Source organism: Fusarium subglutinans, assembly GCF_013396075.1.
Source record: "Fusarium subglutinans strain NRRL 66333 chromosome Unknown NRRL66333_c0000019, whole genome shotgun sequence".
In the NCBI taxonomy this organism is placed as follows: domain Eukaryota; kingdom Fungi; phylum Ascomycota; class Sordariomycetes; order Hypocreales; family Nectriaceae; genus Fusarium; species Fusarium subglutinans.
This window is the reverse complement of record NW_023502082.1, coordinates 415,773-436,683: the sequence shown is the minus strand read 5'-3', so window position 1 is coordinate 436,683 and position 20,911 is coordinate 415,773. Positions and strand designations below refer to the sequence as shown.

The window sequence follows — 20,911 nt, the reverse complement described above, 5'->3', positions numbered from 1 at the left end:
CACTGGCGAGGATTGTGGCTGACTTCGTAGACGCACCTAGCATTAGGCTTGCTAAATGGCTTTACGAGAGCTCTCTACGCAAGGAACTAGAGAACTCCTACTAATATTATGAGCAGATGGAGAATAAATAGATGTTGCATGATTCGAGTAGCCATGTTTGTGACTAGCTAGAAACAGACCTTTGTCTGCCATGCCATCGTGGAACCCATCTTAGGCAACTGTGGCTCAGGCCGGAATACATACCCCTCGAACCAATTCAGACAATGCTCAATATGATTCGGAGCAATATCCCGTGGACAAACATGCTTTCCAGTTTCCTTGGCCTTCCAATACCGCTTCAACGTGACGACGCAATGGGCGAGGTGAAACTCATCATCCCACGGCACTATCATGTGCAGTGATCCGAGCCAGCTGGGTCTTATGAAGCTCCTCTCCTTGACAGCAGTGCTCATGACTTTATAACGATCATGGAACCACGCCTGGTAGCGATCTTCTTCAGGGTCCCAAGCTGCCGCGGGGATGAGGGCCTGGTCGTCCATTCTGATCTTCCATTCTCCGTTGTCATGGGGGTTCTTCTGTGACCATTCTGTGGCATTGTGGTATAGAATACGCAGCTGACGCTTTGGCCCATCGCTGCCAGGTGTTGAATACCGAATGTAGCCTTCTTCAGGCCAGGAAATATTGTGTAGCGGCGCACTTGGGAAGGCAAACACCAGGATGAGAGCTAGGAGGGACAAGAGACCAGCACTGGTGATGATTGACCCGATCCAGACTTTGTGAAATTTTCTCTTGGAATCTTCGTTGCTTATCTCATGTGAGGGAATGGGAAGATATCTAGAGGTGCTGAAGAAGGACCACAATTTGCCATACCGAGGATGAGGCTGTTCTATCGGCGCAGAAGTGTGTGATGTTCTCCATGCTTCCGTGTCTACTTTGACCATAAGAGAGTATGCAGTATCACTGCCGCTCCCAAGGGTACTCGGTAAGAGAAATACGCGAGAGATGACATTCTGATTCTTAAGATTGTCTAGTTTCTTTTCAGGCTCACAGCCACCAACAGACTGCTGAGAGGCCACAGATTTGGGCTCCTGGACAAGAATCACAGTGATGGGTTCGACAGTGTCGTCGTTTGATTCCGTGGTCTCGTTGGGTCGTTCGACTCTCGAGTCGTGGTATGCCACAAGCTGGAGTTGTCGTGAGAGAGAGGATGCCATCATAGGTCAAATGATCAAAATGTTGTAATACGTCCAAGGGCTTTTGATTGCGTGGAGTTCCCGAAGTAAGTGACTTGGTGAGGGCAAAGGATGTTCTTGATGTGGGCGATAGCTAGATACCCAACTTTTGTGATCGACCAGCGTTACTTGAGCAGGCACTATTGTATTGTTGATTCCAAGTGCTTCGCATAGATAGGTCTACTATTTGGACGAAACAGGAAACCTCCGATCATGAACATGGCTTCATTTTAGTTTAGTCTATGTCTATGTCCACTAGTTGCCGTAGGATCTATAGTAAGTTGCATCACAAACATCAAGGTATTAGCAACTCTGCATTTAACCGGCTCTTATCTCGCTTAGGAGTTCAAGATTTAGGTGCACTCCCTGTTTTGCTGAGGAAAACCACTGCGGACATGCGAGTGTATCGGTTGACGCCAGCCTATTATTCAACCATGATAATTGATACCTAATCCATGTTAGCGCATTTGCCCTTGGCTGAACCTAATACAAGTAAGCCAGTAGTGAAGATGAATGCGTACATGAGATAAGAATGATAAAGGATCTCTCACCCATGAAAAATCCTTATCTTTTGGCAAACATGGGTTCCATTGTGGCTGCAACATCGGGTGCAATTAACCATACGAGTTGAATCTGTGCATATGTTATGTTTGGAAGAGCCACCGTAGGATCAATTCGTTGGATCGACATTTTGCGCGTAAACGCGGGCTGAGAGGGTCGAAACGAGAGCTCAAGCATATTCTAGCGTGTCATGTTCAAGCACTGATTTGTAACGAGCCCTAAATTAACATAACAGAGGCTAGAATTGTTTCCAGAGACAGTCTCTGGATTAAGCCAAATCGTAACACGCCTCATACCTGCTACTAATTCTCGGGAAGAAAGTGATTGCCAGAAAGCTGCCTCGAAATGGTAAGGCCATATACAATTAGAATATCTCATAAGAAAGGCCAGCTACTGACTAGGACAGACTGTGCGGTTCAAAACATCTCTGCTGCTCATCCCTTTGAGCATGGTTCTTTTGAGCGAAGGAGGTGGTACTAACTTTCCCAAGGTCACACCGCCGAGGGATCCTCGCTGGTGCGATGTTATTGCCTGCGAGGGTGACGTTGAGTACAGTGAGTATCCTGGTACTACATTTAAGCCCATTGTGGGCTCAGCTATATATTGGGAGAATTTCCATCCCAATGGGACTGGACATAGGGGCACACGACATACAGGACTTCCTGTGAGATCTGGAAGGAAGATGGGAACGAATATATGGTCTTGGGATCTTTCATGGATGCCTCCTTCAAATGATGAATAGACTACACCATACTTGAGGAGTAACTTAAATGGATCGATTGGCTTGATTCCCATGGCTGAGAACTGTCTGGTATGTATATATAATAACTAGTCCATCAGAAATTTAGCGTAATTCCTCAAGTACGATCTGTGTGTAGTTGCAAAAAACAAAAACAAAAAACAAAAAAAAAGGCGAGAATGAGGGAGCCGCCTTTCTGTGATCACCGCCTTTACATTGCTGTAAGTTCTATGCATCTCGACGACAAAGCGTTATTTGCCTCATAAGAAAAAGGCATCATTATCAGTCCAATACCCCGCTCTCTGTTGGTCCCAAGGATAGAAGGCCTTGTCTACTACTGGCTTTCCCAAGTATTTAAAGCTCAAGTCCTCCCGAGAACAATCATCATAGACATATTCGTCTGAAGCTTGACCCTCAATATGGAATCAAAATCCCTTCCCCAGCCTCTAACAAGAGTCATCCTAGCTGATCAGGTCATTCCGACCATGAAAGGCATCATCAGTCAGTACCATGCTGTACGGGAAGGCATCATTCAAGATGTAAACCCGCAAACAGCCAGCTTTAGCAACGTCATTCAGCCCTTGATCAACATTGACAACGCAACCCAGGGGGATATTGGTATGATCGCTATGCTCCGTTATGCATCACCTGACTGAGCATCTCGACAAGCCTCTGAAGAAGCTTGTACTCTCATCAACGAAGATCAAGCGGCTTTTACCGCAAGATCAGACTTCTGGTGCCTCATCAAAGCTATCAAAGAAGGATCTGACGAAACTCTCCATTTCGAAGCTCAAAAGTACCTCAACAAGACTTTTCTGGAATTTGAGCAGTTTTTACACGCCACTTTACAGCCTCAACAGATCAAACAGTGAATGGAGAGAAGAAGGAACCACATAGACAGCATGCGACGTGAATACAATCAGAGAATCCACGAAGATAGCGGAGGTATATGGTTTTCTCTCGATGATCTTACAGGCGCGCCCCAGCATGATGTAGATCGTTTCGGAGAACACTCAGAGAATCACAATATGTGGTTCGTTCGCTTTTCATTGGCGGACTCCTTCGCCGTATACCGAAGCGCCTCAAAGCCCGCCGCGCGCAATCAGAATGTATATCTGCGATGAAAATAACCTTAGCCGAAAGCCGAACTCTTCAAGCAGGTTGTCTTGGAAAGGGATCTGAGCGCTAGACTTTTGGGTTACGAAAGTCATGCAGCCTATCGACTAAAGAAGAGATTGATGAAGTCTGCTGGCAAGGTCGAGGAGTTTCTGACAGATTTAGGACCTAGGCTGTTGGCTCGGGGGAAGCAAGGCTCATCCTCACAAACTTAGCACACAAAATTCACAAGACTTGAACTGGGACATGGTGTCCACGACTTGATGACTAGAGCTAGCTACGTAGCTTTCCATGGTCACAGGCCACCGCATGACTTTGCGGAAGCTCTCAGTGTAATGATTGAGAAATTTTGCTAGATGGAACCGGAACTGAAACGCCTGGGCCTTCATTACACGAGGACTGATCTGCAGTCGAAGGAGAACTGGCTGCGGGAACATCCATGACAGGAGCTCCCTCCAGCACAAATACCCGATGACATGATCAAGAGATTGACTCAAGGCCGGCAGGTGACTCACACGTTGTGGTTTCTTCGTCAGATGTCAGTATCTGTTCTATACGATGCGCCTTGGCTGATTCAAATTCAAACACAGGGTATATGCGCAATTTGACATGGCCGTGCACCCAGGCTGAGCTTCTAAAGATGGATTTCACAAAGGACTAATATGATCTCATGGAGAAGCTATGGTATGTTCGTGCACTGGAGCCAGAGGATCAAGGATATCCACACGCTAACCTGGGCCATTTGGTCTCTGGCTATGATGCAGGCTATTACTCCTACCTCAGGCAAGTCGCCTTTACCCGGCCATATAGAGCACATACTCATAAAGAATCCACAGTGCTCACGTGTTTGCGGCAGAGGTCTTTGATTCTACGTTCCTTGAGGATCCAAGTAGTACATCAGCTCGGGACAGATACAGAAATGGAATTCTTGAATTTGGCGGAAGTCGAGATGAGTTGGGATTGTTGCAAGAGTACTTGGGACACAATCCTACTGCGAAGGCGTTGCTCCGTGATATCTTACAGTAGGAACGCTATGAAGCGAGAATACAAGTTCTTCCAGAATCATAAGCGAAACTTAAGAGACATATGTACTAGGGGATTTCTGCCATATCTGGTAGTCTATGAAGAGGGTTTGATTGATATATCTCGCACTGACTAGGAAGGCCTGGGCGGTCTCTTGACCTGAAACCCTTTCTACTGGACCTTTGGTAACGGCCTAGTAAACACGTTCGTAAGGCTAGCCACAAGTTTATTCTGCCTACCCGCTCCGTCATGCGTTATTCTTGTCGAGGGCCCTGGGTTTGTGTCCACGTCTGGAGCTGAGGTTGTCGAGACGAAAACTCTTTCCTCATCAATTCCATAGAACCTGTCGGACTCACGAAACGAGTAGTCGGTACCTGGGTTGAATGCGACCTCCGATAGGGCCAGATCTATGCTAAAGTTCCCTGCGCTAGGACTGCTGTTGTCAGTTGTTAATGATCTTGGAATGGATGAAACACCGGCTGGTCGAGGTGCGTGATAAGCAGGGCTTGTTGCTCCTGACCTCGGTGGCCTGTAAAATGTCGATGGATCCGGTTGGAAGTCTCTCGTTGAGGGTTCTCTGCTCGGGGCCTGGCGATATTCAAGTAGATCTGCTGTTGAATGTGTTTCGAGAGAATTCATACGAAAAGACTGTGAAAATGCATTAGCAAGGTTGAGAATTTTGGGATGATATTCGACAGGGACTTACATTACTTAAGTCCGACTATCCGCTGGTGGAGTGTGTTGAGGAGTTTTGATAGAGAGGTCTACCTCCAAATATTGTCTTGTATAACGCCCAAGTGTGCATGGCCAGAAATCCTATCAAGATGACCAGTCCGTGAAGAGCCAATATCACATAACCAACCCACTGTCTCGTGGCTTCGGTGATGGGCATAGCAAACACACTGATGAGGAACAGGATGATCAATCGCAAAGCCGATACGAACATTGCGGTTGATGCTTTGATCAGCATGCTTCGTCTTGAATTTAGGTGGGAAACAATGATGAAGCCTTCGCAAGCAATCAACATGAAGAGCTGGGCAAGAGGAAAGTCTTGAAGGCTCCCAACGCCTATCGCTTGCAGAAGCGGCATTGTATGCGGTATGTGACGAGAAAGTAGCCGCCATAGTGTATGGAAATTCAAATTGTGGTTATTCGTTTCTGACCGGCTGGCTAGCGGTGGTTTCAGTTGGTCCCCTCCTTGGTCATCCAGCACTTGGACGAGAAAGTGACCGGCTACGAGAATTATGAGTAGCATTACGACAGCTAGCCCAATGCGATAATTTGGTAGGTAGCCAACAAGTATAAGATCGTATGAGATGTAAGAGAGTAAAGGCACACTGAAGAAGCAAAGTGCAACGCCAATAGTTGTCGAGACAGCCTTCTGCAAGATAGAAAGAAAAGGGAGGGAATGTACCGAACTCGAACGTGAGAATGTCCATAACGAGACTAATAAGAGAAAGAATATCGGTGAAATCAAAATGATCAAGTTGACCAGAGAGTTCGCCAAGGTATTGAGCATGTTTGGGTATCGGAGCATCTGCGTCATGAAACCAAGTCCATAAGAAGCATTGCTGGCGTACATACCACCGGTCGGTCCCTCATACATATAACCGTTGCTGAATGGACCAGACCAGTATAGCATGGAAGCCCAGGAGAGCTTGCTGACTGCAGGAACGAAGAATCCAGGATATTCTGCTCATCGATGCAGTTATGAATGCGAACTGCAGGTAACGAAGGTAGCTCGTTATTTCCAGAACGACTGACCACAATGAGCTAGCATTGAGGCCATGAGCATAAGTGAGACTGCTATGGTTCTCTCGCCATGATGAGAGAGCGACGATGATCAGAATGGTGAGCGGAACGGATGTCAAAACTGCAGATATGCTGTCGCCCAAGTCCGGTGTGATTTTCGCTTTGCCGGAATCCAATTCTTGGCCATCGGTTTGTCTGAAGCGGAACGTTGATGTGAGAGTTTGAAATTGATGTGTGCTTTGAAAGCTGTAAAACAGATGATAGGAACTCAAACGCGTCTTTTCGATTCTATTCGCCCAATTAGCATCCTGACAAGCTCATGAGATAGACAGGCCCATACTTACGGCGTCAAAGTATCTGTGATAGGTAAAGCACAGTTACTTGAGAAATTCTCCAAGTTTCCAACTGACCGGCCCAGGACTTGAAATGCAATCGAGTTTCTCAGTGAAGAAACATCAATATCTTCACAACCCATGAGCGATGCATTGTAGACCGCTAGGATATTCAACTCCAAGGTAGCTGAGCTTCTCTCCGTGTCGATATTCCATGATCCCCGAAAGCTGTCAATCCAAAAAGGAGTAATCTCAATTGAACCTACGCCTTTATATCCACGGCTGCAGGGATACTTTCGAATCCAAGGCTTACTCTGCCAGATCTGCTCAGCAGAAGCCGGTAGCGTCTCGCTTGGTACGACGAGAAAAAGACAGGATCTAAAGATGTTGCAAGAGTTTTTCGAAAGCATATCAAACGCTCATGGCTTCTCTTGTAGGAATATACTTCAGTTTGATGAAGGTCAATAAGCATTAGAAAAAGTTGGTTTACGTTATTTGGTAAGCAGACGTCGCGTCAAAGTTTTGGGGTTCCATAAAAGGGGCTGTTCTCAGCCAATGATGAAGCGTTATTTGTGGAAAGCTTATTCTAGGTAGGTATCTCAAGATCTTCAATGGCAATAAGTCGGATATAGTTAGATCTAGCCTCTAGAAGGTCTCATAAAAAGGCAGAGAATAATACTTATAAGTAATAAAATTTGCAATTAAAAATACATATAATTGTTAGAGATATTAAAATTGTGTTAGACGGGGAGTAAAGGTCAATTTCATCGCTTAAGCAACTCTTTAAAGTAAGGCGTGTGAACCTGCGTAATAGGGCTCGGCAATCGATTATGTCAGGCTCTGACGCAGCAATTTAAGACTTTCTCAGATTGGACAAGACAGAAGCAGAGGGATCTTTGGTATAGCGTAATAATACATTAGTATCCGTACATGCCACCACTTTTGCAATCTAAGCGTGCATCCTGGCTCTGCAAACGAGGAGCTGTGGACTCTGTTGCTGGACTAACATGAGCTATCCGTGATGTTGCAGTCGCATTCCAGCTGTAATATTTTCATAGTCAGGATTCTGCAGGGAATTCGGAGTGCTCTCGCTACTCTTGAAGGCTGCAATTCACCATCCAAACACAGTAAGATAACTTAGTGTCCTCCTTTTCGAAGGTCTCTCCACTTCCCTCATTCTCTATTCTCGCCTCTCCAAGTCCAGTCTCGTTACATTAGTAACTGGGCCTGTGGACAAGTTATGATCGCATGATCCAGCGGGCTCAACGCTTTGTCAATGTCTCGGCGAGTCGCGCTTGTGCTGGGCCAGGGCGCTCTCGCCCTTGAGAGCCTTCCCATAATCGCAAACTACTTGAGCCATGATCGAATTTGAGGCTGTGGCTGTATGGATAGGAGCGGGGTGAATTGAAGCCTGGTTATATTGAGTAAGACCTGTGGTGGCATCGTGGCGAACTGCGAGCCGGAACCAGTCCAGAAACGGGACAAAAGGTAAACAAATGTCTTGCGAGCAGATTGTAGATTTAGTATAATATTAGGGTAAGTACAATAAAAGTAAGAATATGAATAAAAAATTTAATAAAAGGATTTAATCTGCAGAGAAGTAAAATGCTACAGAAGGCTAAGCTATCCAATACTATCTATAACTCAAAGCAATAAAGCTAATAGGTTAGTTATTAGTAATTTAGGCATAAAGCCTCTTATCCATATCTGTAGTTGGGTGTCCTATTATGTAAAGTATACATAGATAGAACCCGGTGTACGTCCGACACCAAACGAGGTTAACAGCCCAGTCACATCACCACTGGCAAAGCTGGAACCCCCACCACCACCTCCAGCGACAAGTTGATAGCTATTAGCTGCCTGGTAAGAAAAGGCGTATGCCCCGCTACCACCACCATAATAGCCACCACCTCCACCACCAGAGCCATTGCATGCGGCACAGGCGTTTCCGCCCTGGTTTGACGTTACGCCGTCAGCACCCTGTCCGAAGCTTCCAGCAGTACCATTCGAATATGTATTAGCATTGCCTCCTGAGAATAATCCTCCGGCTCCCGCAGCACTGAGAGTAGCTCCTTTCCCACCTCCGGCGGTGTAATAGGGCTGGCTGTTTGTAGTTACGACAAATGTCTCGCCGTCCAGACCGGCTTTACCGATGCCAGAGCGAGCATACTGAAATTTCTGGGTGCCATCTGAAAATCCAGAGCATGCACAACCAGAACCGCCACCGCCACCAGCGACAACAACCAACTCATCACCAAGAAATATTCCAGAGCCAGCACCTCCGCCCCCTGCATTAGTATCAGCTCCAGGCACAATTTTACCGGCAGCTCCACCATTCCAGAAACCACTAGTACCAGCAGCGCCTGTGACTGATCCTTGCCCTCCAGCAACAGCGAGAAGGGGTTGACCACCAGTGACAGGGAAGGATCCAGTTAGGTTGGCAGCAGCACCATAACCAGCGCCACCAATGACAATAAAATGGGCAGTTTGTGCGCATGAAGGAACACTCCAAGTAGTGGATGCACCACTTGTAGTGGTAGCCGAAATGGACTGAGTCTGAGAAAGACCAGAACATGAAGTAGTGGTACTGCTAGAAGGCTCACTGCTACTGCTGCTGAGAGGCGCGCTGCTGCTTTGTCCAACTGTAGAACTAGTACTAACGACTGTCTGGGTACAAGTCGTACATCCAGAAGGCACCGATAGTGTAATTGTTCCAGCGGTAGGCCCAGTTGTAAAGACAGAAGTCGTGGGAGGGACAAAAGAGGTCGTATAGGTAATAACAGTGGTTACGCCGCCACTAGTAGCAGGGAGAGTTGTGAGACCTGTGGTCGATGCAGTGGAAGTTAGGGTTGTAAGTCCTCCGGTAGGTACAGTTACATATGTCACAACCGTAGTAATACCACCACTAGTAGCAGGGAGTGTTGTTAAACCAGTGGTGGAGGCTGTAGAAGTCTCAGTGGTAAGACCGCCTGTTCCAGGGGGTGTTACAAACGTGACAATAGTGGTCGTGCCTCCTGAAGTAGCTGGAAGGGTTGTAAGACCAGTAGTCGATGCAGTGGAAGTCAGGGTTGTAAGTCCTCCGGTAGGTACAGTTACATATGTCACAACTGTAGTAGTGCCTCCACTAGTTTCAGGGAGAGTAGTCAGACCAGTGGTGGAAGCTGTAGAGGTCCTAGTGGTAAGGCCACCTCCGGGGGTGATATAGGTGATGACAGTAGTGGTACCACCGCTTGTGGCGGGAAGTGTTGTCAGACCAGTAGTAGAAGCGGTTGAAGTCAAGGTAGTCAAGCCGCCAGTTCTAACCGAAGACATTGTAATATACGTGATAATAGTTGTAGTGCCTCCACTGGTAGCGGGAAGTGTTGTTACACCAGTGGTTAATGCAGTTGCAGTCACAGTAGTAAGGCCACCATCAGGGGTTGTCACAAATGTAACAACAGTAGTTGTACCTCCACTAGTAGCAAGAAGCGTTGTTAAACCAGTGGTTGACGCAGTTGAAGTCACAGTGATAAGGCCACCACCAGGGGTTGTATATGTAACAACTGTAGTAGTGCCGCCTGAGGTGGCAGGTAGGGTAGTTAGACCAGTCGTGGTACCCTGTCTAGTGATTGTAGTAAGACCTCCTGCTGGCGTTGATGTCGAATAGGCCCAAGTAGTGGCTGGTTCACCACTAGAGACAGGTAAGGTGGTTAGACCAGTTGCTGTTCCTGACGTCAAAGTTGCAGTAATCAGGGGAGGTCCTGTGGCAGTGGTAATGACAGTAGTAGTACCGCCGCTAGTCGCAGGCAGGGTAGTAATGCCAGTTGTGGTACCAGTAGTCGTGATTGTAGTAACAAGTCCAGTAGCAGGTGAGGATGTGGCTGGGGGAACAATCACTGTGACTGTACAGTCGCTACATCCCGATGTAGGATTGATAGTCATGGTGCTTGAAATTGTGCCAGTTACGGTCACCGTTTCCTGGCCCGGACAGGTAAAGACTGTAGTCTTATCTCCTGATGAAGTCGGGGGGACCGTAGTGACCCGAGGAGCGGTTCCACTAACAGTAACAGTAACGCATTCATGGCATGCAGGTGCTGTTACAGTCTTGATATCGGTAACAGTGGCTGGAACAACTACCGTGGCTGAGCACTCATTACAATGAGGTGGCGGAACGATAGTTGTAGTGCTTGAAACTGTGCCAGTTACAGTTACAGTCTTGCGTCCGGAGCAGGTAAGGACTGTAGTCATTCCTCCGGCCGAAGCGGGAGGAACTGTAGTGACATAAGGAACAGGGCCGGTAGTAGTAATAGTAATACAGTTGATGCAAGGATTTGGGACCCCGGGAGAGGCAGGTGAACCATACTGCTTGGGAGGAACTATACTCTGAGCAGACCACGAGTTATCTGTATAAGTGCGCGTAATAGTCGTAGTAGATGTTTTGCCATCATTTACAACCACATACGGCTGGAGCACAACATCAGACCTATCGCCTGTACAGGCTGGCGCAGGAGCAGTGAAAACGCTACCCACGAGGCCTAAAGCCACACCTATAGTGAGATGCATGGCTTGAGCGCTATAGCGGAAACGAGTGAAGGATATAAAAGCCCAGCAGTAGAGGCGTAAGGAATGAATGAGCGAGTGAATGAATGAATGAATGACAAGAGTGGGATGATGTTTGAGATTCTTATTCACTCTTCTCTTTCTTATAAATTCATTACTACTTGCAACAAAATGTCTCCATCGTCTAAAACCAGGTGAGGATCAGTCATAGTCCCTCCTGCGGCAGGGTCCCAGGGCAGCCTCATCTCAGCTGCTCAGGCTGGTAGACCAGCTGCTAAATGTAGTAAGTCTAAAGCCCCCTTCGGCTTGGGGTTGATGGCTATGCACTAGCGCAGGGGCCGTGATAGGGGTGTCGCAACACGTGCCTCACTAGTACAGTCCACATCGCTTGTGAAAAAGAAAATGATTACATGAAACTAAGCATTTGAATACGTGCCGCTTTGTTTGTCTTTAGTATCTGTGGTTTACGTGCCGATTAGAGGATCCTGATTATTGAACTCTGTTGCTGACCCTTGTGCTGTATTGCGGGGATGCCTGGACTTTTGCTTTAGCTTCAAGGACAAATCATAAGTCGAACATATGAAAACTTGAAGAGATTACTGTGTTTTTCCTTGGCTTCGAGGACAAATAGTATAGCCAAGCTCCTTGAATATCAGGGAGCATTTCCCATTCTGACACATACTCTGATAATTTCACTCGTGTAGAGACTAGATGCTCAAAGAGATACATAGCAAGGAATCGACTTTGAAGTTCACGTGATGTAGAACTATATTATAACAGCCTAGTTATCGACCTTTACTGAATCAAATCCTCAAACTTTACACTCGTTTATACCTCCTGATATCAAGCAGACACCATGAAATATTGCTCTGCCTTTTTTATTTTTTCGCTCCTTTACGGAGTAGTTTTAAGCAATGAGCTCTCTTCAGACTGCATCTCGACACATTTGCTCCCTGTCATCACCACCTCTGTGACTGGCTTTGCGCCTGGAGCAACGCTGGCGGCTCCCGCTCCCGGTACAGACAAGTCACCAGCATCTGGATCTGACTCTGGCCTACAGCCCGAGTCTGTTTCTGGCCTATCCAATCCTAGTAACACCAGCCCTGCATCGGTTCAGCCAATTCCCCCCAACGTCGGCATTTCGTCTACCCAGGGCTCCGGTTATGTGAACCCCACCAACGCTGTCCCTACGCCATCCTCGTCTGTTCATCCCGATTACGTGTCTGGAGCCCCTAGCAAGATTGGTAGAGCTATGTGTCTGGCGGGCTCTATTACTTTGATGATTCAGTTGGCCGGTTTGGTCTGATTGAATCGCCAGCTGTGTGTTAGGTGTGACAGCCTTGAAACCAGTCAAAATGAGTCTAGTTTAATGAACTGATGGACAATGGCGATGGCCAATGGCCTTGGTTATAAGACGGCTCTATTATACTTCACTTCTTTTATTATCTTTTTACTACAGTTCTCTGTATTTAAAAGAATGTATATCTAAAACCATTACTCTTTTGCAGAATGAAGCTGTGCAGTGTGATATATGGTCCGCTATCTTATAGATAATGTTCATAATTAAGAGGTTTAGTGTACTACCTAATTCAGAGATTGCGAGCCTTGTAGATATACTGCAAGTAGCTACTGCAGGTTGTTTAAATACAACCTTTTCTTTCATAACCTCAGCTTCTATGTAAAAGCTCCTCTGATGAATGTTGCAATAAAAACGCCAGAGGCTTGGGTGTTCTTTCAAGTACTATAAAATGCTGTTCTCCCATACACGCAATGGTGACTGGTTAGCTTCGTACCTACCTATCTCCGCACATACTCTCTACCAATCCTGGGCTTCATAGGGCTTCATAGTAAATCAATTGGTTTACTGGTTGCGATTGCCCTTGGCAGTTGCATGAACTCTGAATCTCGGCTCAAGCGAAGGGATCGATAGGCGCCTGGCTTTTACTTCTTCGGTATCGACAGTAACCCACAGGTCTGATTGGGACAAAAGTATGACATCAAATGCAGAAATACCTGGTAATTAAACCCTGCCCACTCGTTTACTTCCAAGTTCGGTCTAGGTTCTCATCTCATTGTCCCTTTTAGGATGACTTGGGCCAAAAACGGAAATCTAAGACGCTAGCGAAACTAATCTGGTATCTTTCTCATTCGGAGCCGGTTCCAAGTTCGGAGTTGACGATACCCCTCCACGAATCTTTGTTGCCTGATTCACAAGTGATGCTTGTGATCCTTCGGCATTTATGTACGTAGTTTCGGGTGGGCCGTATGTGTGGAGACCAAATGGGCCTTCTTTACCCCCCTGTCGTTGCAAAGCTCACTGGACTTGATCATAGGCCCAGCAAGCTTCAACAAGGTTAGTGACTATCAAGAAGAAAGAATCGATGGCTTTGTCTTGGTCGTAACTGAGATTGCGTCAGTGATTCTTGTGCATAAGTGCAAGGTGTGTTCTGACAAGTGGTGTTCAGAGTTAGTCTAGCTGAAAGGTGACACTCACCCTGTGTCTTGTCTCGCACGCACTATTGATGGCTGACAATTCTGGCATCGGAAATCGGCGGTTGGCGATGTCTTCTGCGCATCAATACTATTAATTTTGGCACGACATTGCTGGGGACGTAATGACGGCCAATTTCTTGTGATATGATTGTGTATAAAGCTGATGAGCCACTGAGCCTCGGCGATAGACCGTTGTCCCGTGGCTCCAGTGGAGGAAGGGTTTCCGAATCAGAACTGTATTGTAATAGTTAGTTTGAGTGAGCTTACAATTTCTCTGGCTACCTAGTTAGCTGTTTCTAAGCGGGTGTAAGTGTCCCTTGTCTGGACCTGGACTTCCAGGGCGAGCTTGTCATCCTCCTGACCACATGCGCCACGCCTGGATCCGTAGATGGAGGAGAAATTACTGGCGTGGCACGGGTTTTGACCAAGCAATGACTCTAACACTCTTAGAGTGTCTCGGATCTTATGACTGCCTTTGGAATAAGTCCGTTTCAGTCTTCGATTAGGAAATGTAACCGTTCAGAGAAGTTACGACATGATTGGAGCCACTCGATGCTATAACCCCAGGTGATGCAAGTTATTCAAAGGCCTAATCAAAGGATATCAACAGTGCTGGCTCTAGTAACAAAGTCTAAGATTAATTTTCAGCAACAGGAGTAAGCTTATCGCAGGTTCCATCAGCTACCTATTTACAGAATGTCACTCGGTCATCAGGGATTAAGCTCTCTAATAACAAAGTCAGCCGAAACACCACCCCAGCAAGTATCATACTATTCTGGGCCCAAAGCTTACTTCAGTGTCACTCTCAGGAAGCGAGAACCGAGAACCGAGAACCGCGTGTGTGACGATTGGGAACTTAGCGGCCAGGCACTCAGGGTGGCCCAAGACATCTGCTCCTTTTGGGACGGACTCTAGCTGCTCGGTGAATGAACGAGGAGCAGCTAGTAATTCTTTAGAATCCTCATCTGTTGAATATGGATCTTCATCTGATTGACTAAAATCGGCTTTGCCGTTGTGATTGTTCATCTGCCTCTTACGATTATTTAGATCCTTGAGTGATAAGAATATCATTAAAGCTCTTACATCTGAACCCCTGTATTCTTGCAGTGGGGCCTGATTCTCTTGTAGCCCCAGTTTAACCGAATGCCGGACCGACTATAGGCTATAGGGCACGTACAGTACTGGCAGCGGGAGGCCCACTATTATTCGCTGATTCCTTGTGAAGGCTCCTGGTTCCAGGGTTCTGATTTGTCTAAAAGGTCCCTCACTACCCCAGAAACTGTCTCCACTACGAAAAATTCATATGTTCAAGTGTAGTTCCGCTTACCCGTCTATCCGTCTACCCGTTGCCTTCTTCATTCAGCTTGAGAACGGGCTTCCCCGTAATCCGTGCTCATAACGGCAACGCTAGCCTGTAAGGATAAGGCTTTAGTAGGAGCGTTAGTGATGTTAGGCTATTCCTGTTTCAAAGGCAGGTGGGGAATGGGCTGAAAAACGTGCTCAATAAGCCTCAGTGTTAGGGTGTGTCCTCAAACTTGAATCAGTCGTGCCTACGCATCCAGCCTCAATTTAGTATCCTACTAGAGGCTGCCAGTGAGCGTACCAGCTAGCTGGCTGTCAAATTGGGCTGTAGTAAGCCCGAATAATAACCCGCGAATCAGGTCTAAGTATCTCTCTGGCCGCTCCGGTTTGCCCGGATCGACCATGCTAAGGCTGATGCCCTGTTGACACTACCTAGAATCAGTCATGTTGGTAGTACTCATTACTAAGGACTCTACAGCGTTGGTCTTTTCAGGATTACGTTGTTCGGCTGGTTGCAAGCTCAAGAAACACAGCTTGGATATATTTGTTGAACTAGAAATAAAAAGGCCACTTTGATACTAATATACAGGCAGAAGGGTGTTCTGATACATCGAATAAAACTTAGGTAGAAAAATCGCTTATATCTTTCTGACATCCAATTAAGCATTGCATAAGACAAATTCTATTTCGCCGTCAGATTTCTTCCTTTGAGCCTTCATGATTGTTTCGGCATGAGGAACATAATGAACGCCACTAGCGATTGCAGGGCGACGACGTGCATGCAGCTTGCGATGCGCGTTCAAGTTGTCAGCGCGGGTAAAGGTGTCTTTGCCACAAAACTCGCAAGTCAAGCGTATTCTTTTACCCAAGTGCTTTCTATAAATATATATTAGCTCTCGCCCTTGAGGTTGTTCTATAGGTAACTCACGAAATATTGTGACGTTTGGCGTGCTCCTTTCGCTTAAAACTCTTGCGGCAGCCTGGATACGGGCACGGATAACGGTGGAAGTAGCCTAGCGGGGAAACATCCTTCAATGATGAAGGTTGAGTTGAGACTTCACTTGCAGGATGTTGTTTGTGTTCTGTAGCAGCGGCCTCCTCCGAGTTATACGACCCGACATCGGACGTATCGGAAGAAGAATGTAACTCGCGGCTAGGGGATTCGGACAACCCATATTGAGTGGCCATGTAGTCCACACAGCCCCACGAAGGAGAGCTCGGGACCGTACTGGCAATAGAGGGCATGAATGACCCATATAGTTGAGGTGGCTGGCCGAAAAGCATTCGGTTGCCAATGTAGCAAAAGTCAACCTCGTTACCAGGTCCATGCTGGAATGCGGACCCCTGATCGACGGTATGACCGCTGTACACGGTGGGGCTAAAGTTGAAACCCATGTCGCATTGGCCAACAGAGTAGTCATCGAAGTAGGGGGCGGCCATGGCACTGTACGCAAGGAGAGGCCCTTGTGGAGTTTCATGTAAAACATCACTTGGAGACCCGGGTGATACAGAACCCTCATGTCCTCTAATGAAACAGTTAACAAGGAAGCATTCCTTTTGCCGGGTAGTATTGTGTCACTCACTGACTGACGTCTATCCACTCTGACAAGTCGAGATTCAAAGTCCTTGAACTGAAGGGCTGCCCTGAGGCAAGCAACAGCTACTGATTGACATTGAAGGAATCCATGATAAACGTAAGGGAGTGCTGCCAAGGAAGACACACAATGCGAATGTCAAGGGAGGTTACGTCTTTATGCACCTGCATTCCCGCTGTGGGTTTATGTGCGAGTTGGTAAAAGACTAATGCCAGGCACAAGGTACCTGCATATCACTTGGGCTTGTGAGTCTAGATCGGCGACAGGCCATGCACGCTGGAGAGCTGAACGATCACAAACAGTCCACTGAAGCTAAAGAAACACCAAAGGTTTCAATCTGCGCAGCACACCGAGATAAACATCCTTGACGCCATTTCTAAGGGGTAGTCATCTCGGTTCAGGGCGGGATTTCGTCAATGACAAGTAAGTACGGAGTATTCGGTAACGCCAAAGATTAAGATCATCCCGCTTCTCTAGTAGTGGGTGGAGTCTACAAGACAGGTTACAGGTTGGGCTTTGACCCTTTTCGCTAAGCGATGGGAAGTTACCACAAGCCACAAGGAGCTTACTACATACATCATCCCGTTAACGGGATCTATCTACACCTGAACTTATACTGTATGCATACAAGCCTGGTGGGTATACTAGGTTTGGTAACGCTCACTAAAGCCATCTCGTCATAATTAACCCTGATGGACGGATGCGCCCCAAGCTTTCAGCTGTCATCTGCTTGCTGGACAAGACTAGCGACCTTAGCACCTTATGACTTAGACTTATACTGGTTGGCCTAGTAGGAAAATAGGGTTTTGCATGCCCAAATCGACGTGCCCACGTGCGTGCCCGACTTCCGAGAGCAGTATCGGCCGGGAACGGGGCGAAACCCTCGCCGTGTCCCGCATATCTATCAGTGCTCGGTAAGCATCTACCAGACGCGTGGATGACATACGTGAAGGAGGGCATCAGACGAAGATTATTGGTCGTCAGTATATGCAGAGCCTGAACAAGTTTGAGTTTTCCCAGCACCGTAGGAAAATTGCTTTTCCACGAGCTGAGGGCGATACTGTGACAGAGTCATACTGTCTTAGAATACGCTTTGACCTGCTCATACTAGCTCATTGCGGGAGGTAGATGACAGGTCTTAGCACGTTCCTAGTAAGCTGCTATCTACGGTACTGTATTCATTAGTTTCAATACCCCGGACTCGCCATAACCGAACTGAATCATCGGATAACATACCGTAGTTACCAAACCGTTTAAGTGGGGTGCTTCCCCTTCAGGCTTCACTTGGGCCCTAGCATATCAATCTAAACTCAGGGCATATTGTAAAGATCACCACTACCTACGCCAAGTTACCCAACGACAAAGGCCCTCGTTATCGTAATAACAAGGAGTAAGGCGTGTATCTATTCTCAACACATATTGTAGGCATTAAATAAAACATTTAGAATTGGAAAATGTTTAAAAGAAGAGTAATAAAAGTGAATATTCAATTAAAAGTGGTTGTGAGTAAGAATATCACAATAGTTCCAACAATTCCCAGTATCAAAGTCTAACAGTTTAGTTCCAGTTGTCTTGATTAACCGTATTTGTACTAGCTCAGGGCGTTGCTGAAGATCATCACAGGAGATCGGCTATCCCCGATACGAGGCAGGCAGGCAGGCTATAAGGCTAGTCAGCTTTGATCTCCGCGGAGATGCTTGATCCTCTAGAGGCAATGACAGGCACCCCGGCGGTTCCGGGAGCTTGTGTGGCGTTGGAGCTACCAGAAGTGGCTTGAGGCTCGGCATCAACGGTTTCAGAGCCGTCTTGACGATTTTTCCAATGGCTGGTTACCCTCCAAGCCGACCAAACTGACAATGTCAGATTGGCCATTGATGGCCTGGTCCTGTACAGGTGTTATTATGGCTGAAAGAGCACTGAGGGTTGGTGAAATTGTATGGCAACTTATCACTTAAGTTCCTATAGCCCTGTTTGTTCAATCACCTCAAAAGTTCTCCCCTCGCCCTTTACAAGCAACTTCCGTTATTCATTGTATATAATAATATTCGACTCAGCCATCTTTTTCATCCATTTTGCCAGAAGCACATCCCAAATCTTTAAAGTTATCCAGACACAGTAGAGATTTAGATTGGTATCAATTCAAACAGGGCTCAATTTCGACATAAGGTGTGCGACGTGCACTGGCTTTGAGGTGCTGCTCTTGGGTTGTACTGGTTTCTGGCCAGTTTCAACTCTAGGGCGTAGCCTCGCTGCATCGGGTATCTCAATAACGATCTGTTTAGTCCCCGTCCGGATGAAAACCTCCCTGCGCTCACTTCCCTGTCCAATATGGCCTTTAACCAGTCCATCCTTGCTTTTAACCAGTCCAGTATTGTTTTTTCCCTGTACAAAATGGTTTTCTCCAGCCTTTTGGCTTCTTAGTGCAATTTCTTCATCAGACCGTAGTCTGTTTCCTTTCCCAGCGATTCGAATTGCTCGAAAGCCTGGTCTATTCTTCCTCCTGCGTCTACAGCAGAGATGGCTCAAGTATGACCTGAAGCTGGGTAAACAGGCTGAGATTATACCCATTGATGCCTCGACTGAAGACCAGATAGCAACTGACCCCATGGTCCACGTGGTATCGGTCGCTTTGGTCCAGGTAATCAGGTAATGTATACGTATACCAGAAGCGATACAGACTCTAAAACGTGTTAGTAATACTCTAAATAAGATGTACTCAAAATGAGATGCTAATGATAACTTACAAGCCTCCAAGTGCTAAGACAGTAAGTACTGTAGCCTTCTTCTCCTTGCTCATTTGAAGTTTAATAACTTCAGGTACTGGGATGAATACTAAAATCGCATTTGAAGAGAGACTAATACAAGCCAGTATAAGAAAGAACTGGCCAATATTGATACAAGTGCCCTCTGTTCCCTTATACTGTGTCCAAAAATGCGATACAGGTACACAGGCAAATACCATAGTAAATATAAATGTCAGTAGATGTAATACCACAAGAGTAGTCCCGAACCAAAATGTGACTTGGAATGAGAGACCGGTGCCTCCGCGAAATATTCGTCGATAGAGGAGGAGGATAGAGGCCTTTGTTGTAAAGATAGAAGCTGTATAGAGGAAGGCGTATATATATGAGAGCTGATGATGTATGGCGTTAGTACAAGAAAACTGAAGTGGCGGTGTGATGAACCCTTGATATCTCAACTATCTCATTTATTGTGAGTGCCCAAACATGTTTCCCTGCACCGGCCTGTCCAGCTACTGATGTTAGCAATTACTAAGTAAACACTATGCAGATACGTAGACTTACTAATAACCACTATAGCAGCTGTCATAGCCACAAAAAGCCATGATACACTAATAGTATAGTCGTCCAAGCTCAAACGAGACTGCTGTGTCTGAATAGCGATTCGACCAGCCAAAAATAAAGCTGAGATAAATAATGTGGAGAGAACAATAGTAGTATTCCTTGTTGCTTGGTTTGCCGAGAGATCAATACCCTCAGGGGGATGGCCAAAGATATCAATCACCATAGGGTCAATCTCCATTCTGAAATAATATAAGATGAACATTAAGATCTAAAAATGAGTGAGGCATAGTAGCTTTAAAGACCATAACAACATCACGCCATCTTGGTAATCTCATCTGCTAGTCTCGGGATCAACGGAGGTCTATCAAGTAGGTGTAAGAGAAGCGGGCCTTTTGGGAGTCGCTTGGGAAAAGATTTACACTTCGGTTTCTATTAGGTTTCGGATCATGCCTAGTTTGAGCATTTCCCTTCCTCTAGGATCTTTTACGGCACAAATGGGGTTACTATCAGAAAGCTTAGTGAACATGACAGTTTACAAATTATAATTCCCATCTTGAATATTCTCAGCTTCCACATTAGGAGGAGAGCTCCACTGTCACCTAGCTCCAACACCTTCTCTATATAACTCAGAGACTGACCTACATTTATTAGTTCTGTAAATGTTACCGTGCAGAATGCCGATCTTGATGATCACAATCAACATCCAGCTCCTCTCTTCTTGAACCTTCTCGAAACATACTAGCTTTGACACTAAGCAGCATTACAGCACACTGGATGTAACAGAGAACTGACGATATGCTACAGATCCTCGGCGACGATGTGATAGATATTAAAGTTTAGAATCACTTGCGTTTAATAAGTGCTTCGATTACCTAGAGAGGCTAGATGGGGTTTACGTTAGTGTGGCGGAATACGAGTACAT

General features: G+C 46.4%; 6 protein-coding genes across 6 annotated transcripts; 3 read left to right on the top strand and 3 right to left on the bottom strand.

The window, feature by feature from the left end:
• Window positions 1-167: 167 nt before the first annotated feature.
• FSUBG_2329 (DUF3328 domain protein) lies at window positions 168-1,214 on the bottom strand (the record flags this gene model as incomplete). The annotated part of the gene is made up of 1 exon (XM_036680090.1): window positions 168-1,214. The coding sequence occupies one exon, from the start codon at window positions 1,212-1,214 to the stop codon at window positions 168-170; it is 1,047 nt and encodes a 348-aa protein (XP_036542249.1).
• Window positions 1,215-2,138: 924 nt separating this feature from the next.
• Window positions 2,139-2,535, top strand: FSUBG_2328 (prolyl 4-hydroxylase alpha subunit; the record flags this gene model as incomplete). Its single annotated transcript, XM_036680089.1, has 2 exons — window positions 2,139-2,141; window positions 2,200-2,535. 2 exons carry the CDS (start codon window positions 2,139-2,141, stop codon window positions 2,533-2,535), a joined length of 339 nt encoding a protein of 112 aa, XP_036542248.1.
• A 416-nt stretch (window positions 2,536-2,951) lies between these two features.
• On the top strand, window positions 2,952-3,404 carry FSUBG_2327 (uncharacterized protein; the record flags this gene model as incomplete). The annotated part of the gene is made up of 2 exons (XM_036680088.1): window positions 2,952-3,150; window positions 3,202-3,404. 2 exons carry the CDS (start codon window positions 2,952-2,954, stop codon window positions 3,402-3,404), a joined length of 402 nt encoding a protein of 133 aa, XP_036542247.1.
• A 5,076-nt stretch (window positions 3,405-8,480) lies between these two features.
• Window positions 8,481-11,297, bottom strand: FSUBG_2326 (FLO9-like protein; the record flags this gene model as incomplete). Its single annotated transcript, XM_036680087.1, has 1 exon — window positions 8,481-11,297. The coding sequence occupies one exon, from the start codon at window positions 11,295-11,297 to the stop codon at window positions 8,481-8,483; it is 2,817 nt and encodes a 938-aa protein (XP_036542246.1).
• An 853-nt stretch (window positions 11,298-12,150) lies between these two features.
• On the top strand, window positions 12,151-12,600 carry FSUBG_2325 (uncharacterized protein; the record flags this gene model as incomplete). Its single annotated transcript, XM_036680086.1, has 1 exon — window positions 12,151-12,600. One exon carries the CDS (start codon window positions 12,151-12,153, stop codon window positions 12,598-12,600), a length of 450 nt encoding a protein of 149 aa, XP_036542245.1.
• Window positions 12,601-15,748: 3,148 nt separating this feature from the next.
• FSUBG_2324 (zinc finger odd-paired-like (opl)) lies at window positions 15,749-16,529 on the bottom strand (the record flags this gene model as incomplete). The annotated part of the gene is made up of 2 exons (XM_036680085.1): window positions 15,749-15,965; window positions 16,018-16,529. The coding sequence occupies 2 exons, from the start codon at window positions 16,527-16,529 to the stop codon at window positions 15,749-15,751; spliced, it is 729 nt and encodes a 242-aa protein (XP_036542244.1).
• Window positions 16,530-20,911: the final 4,382 nt, after the last annotated feature.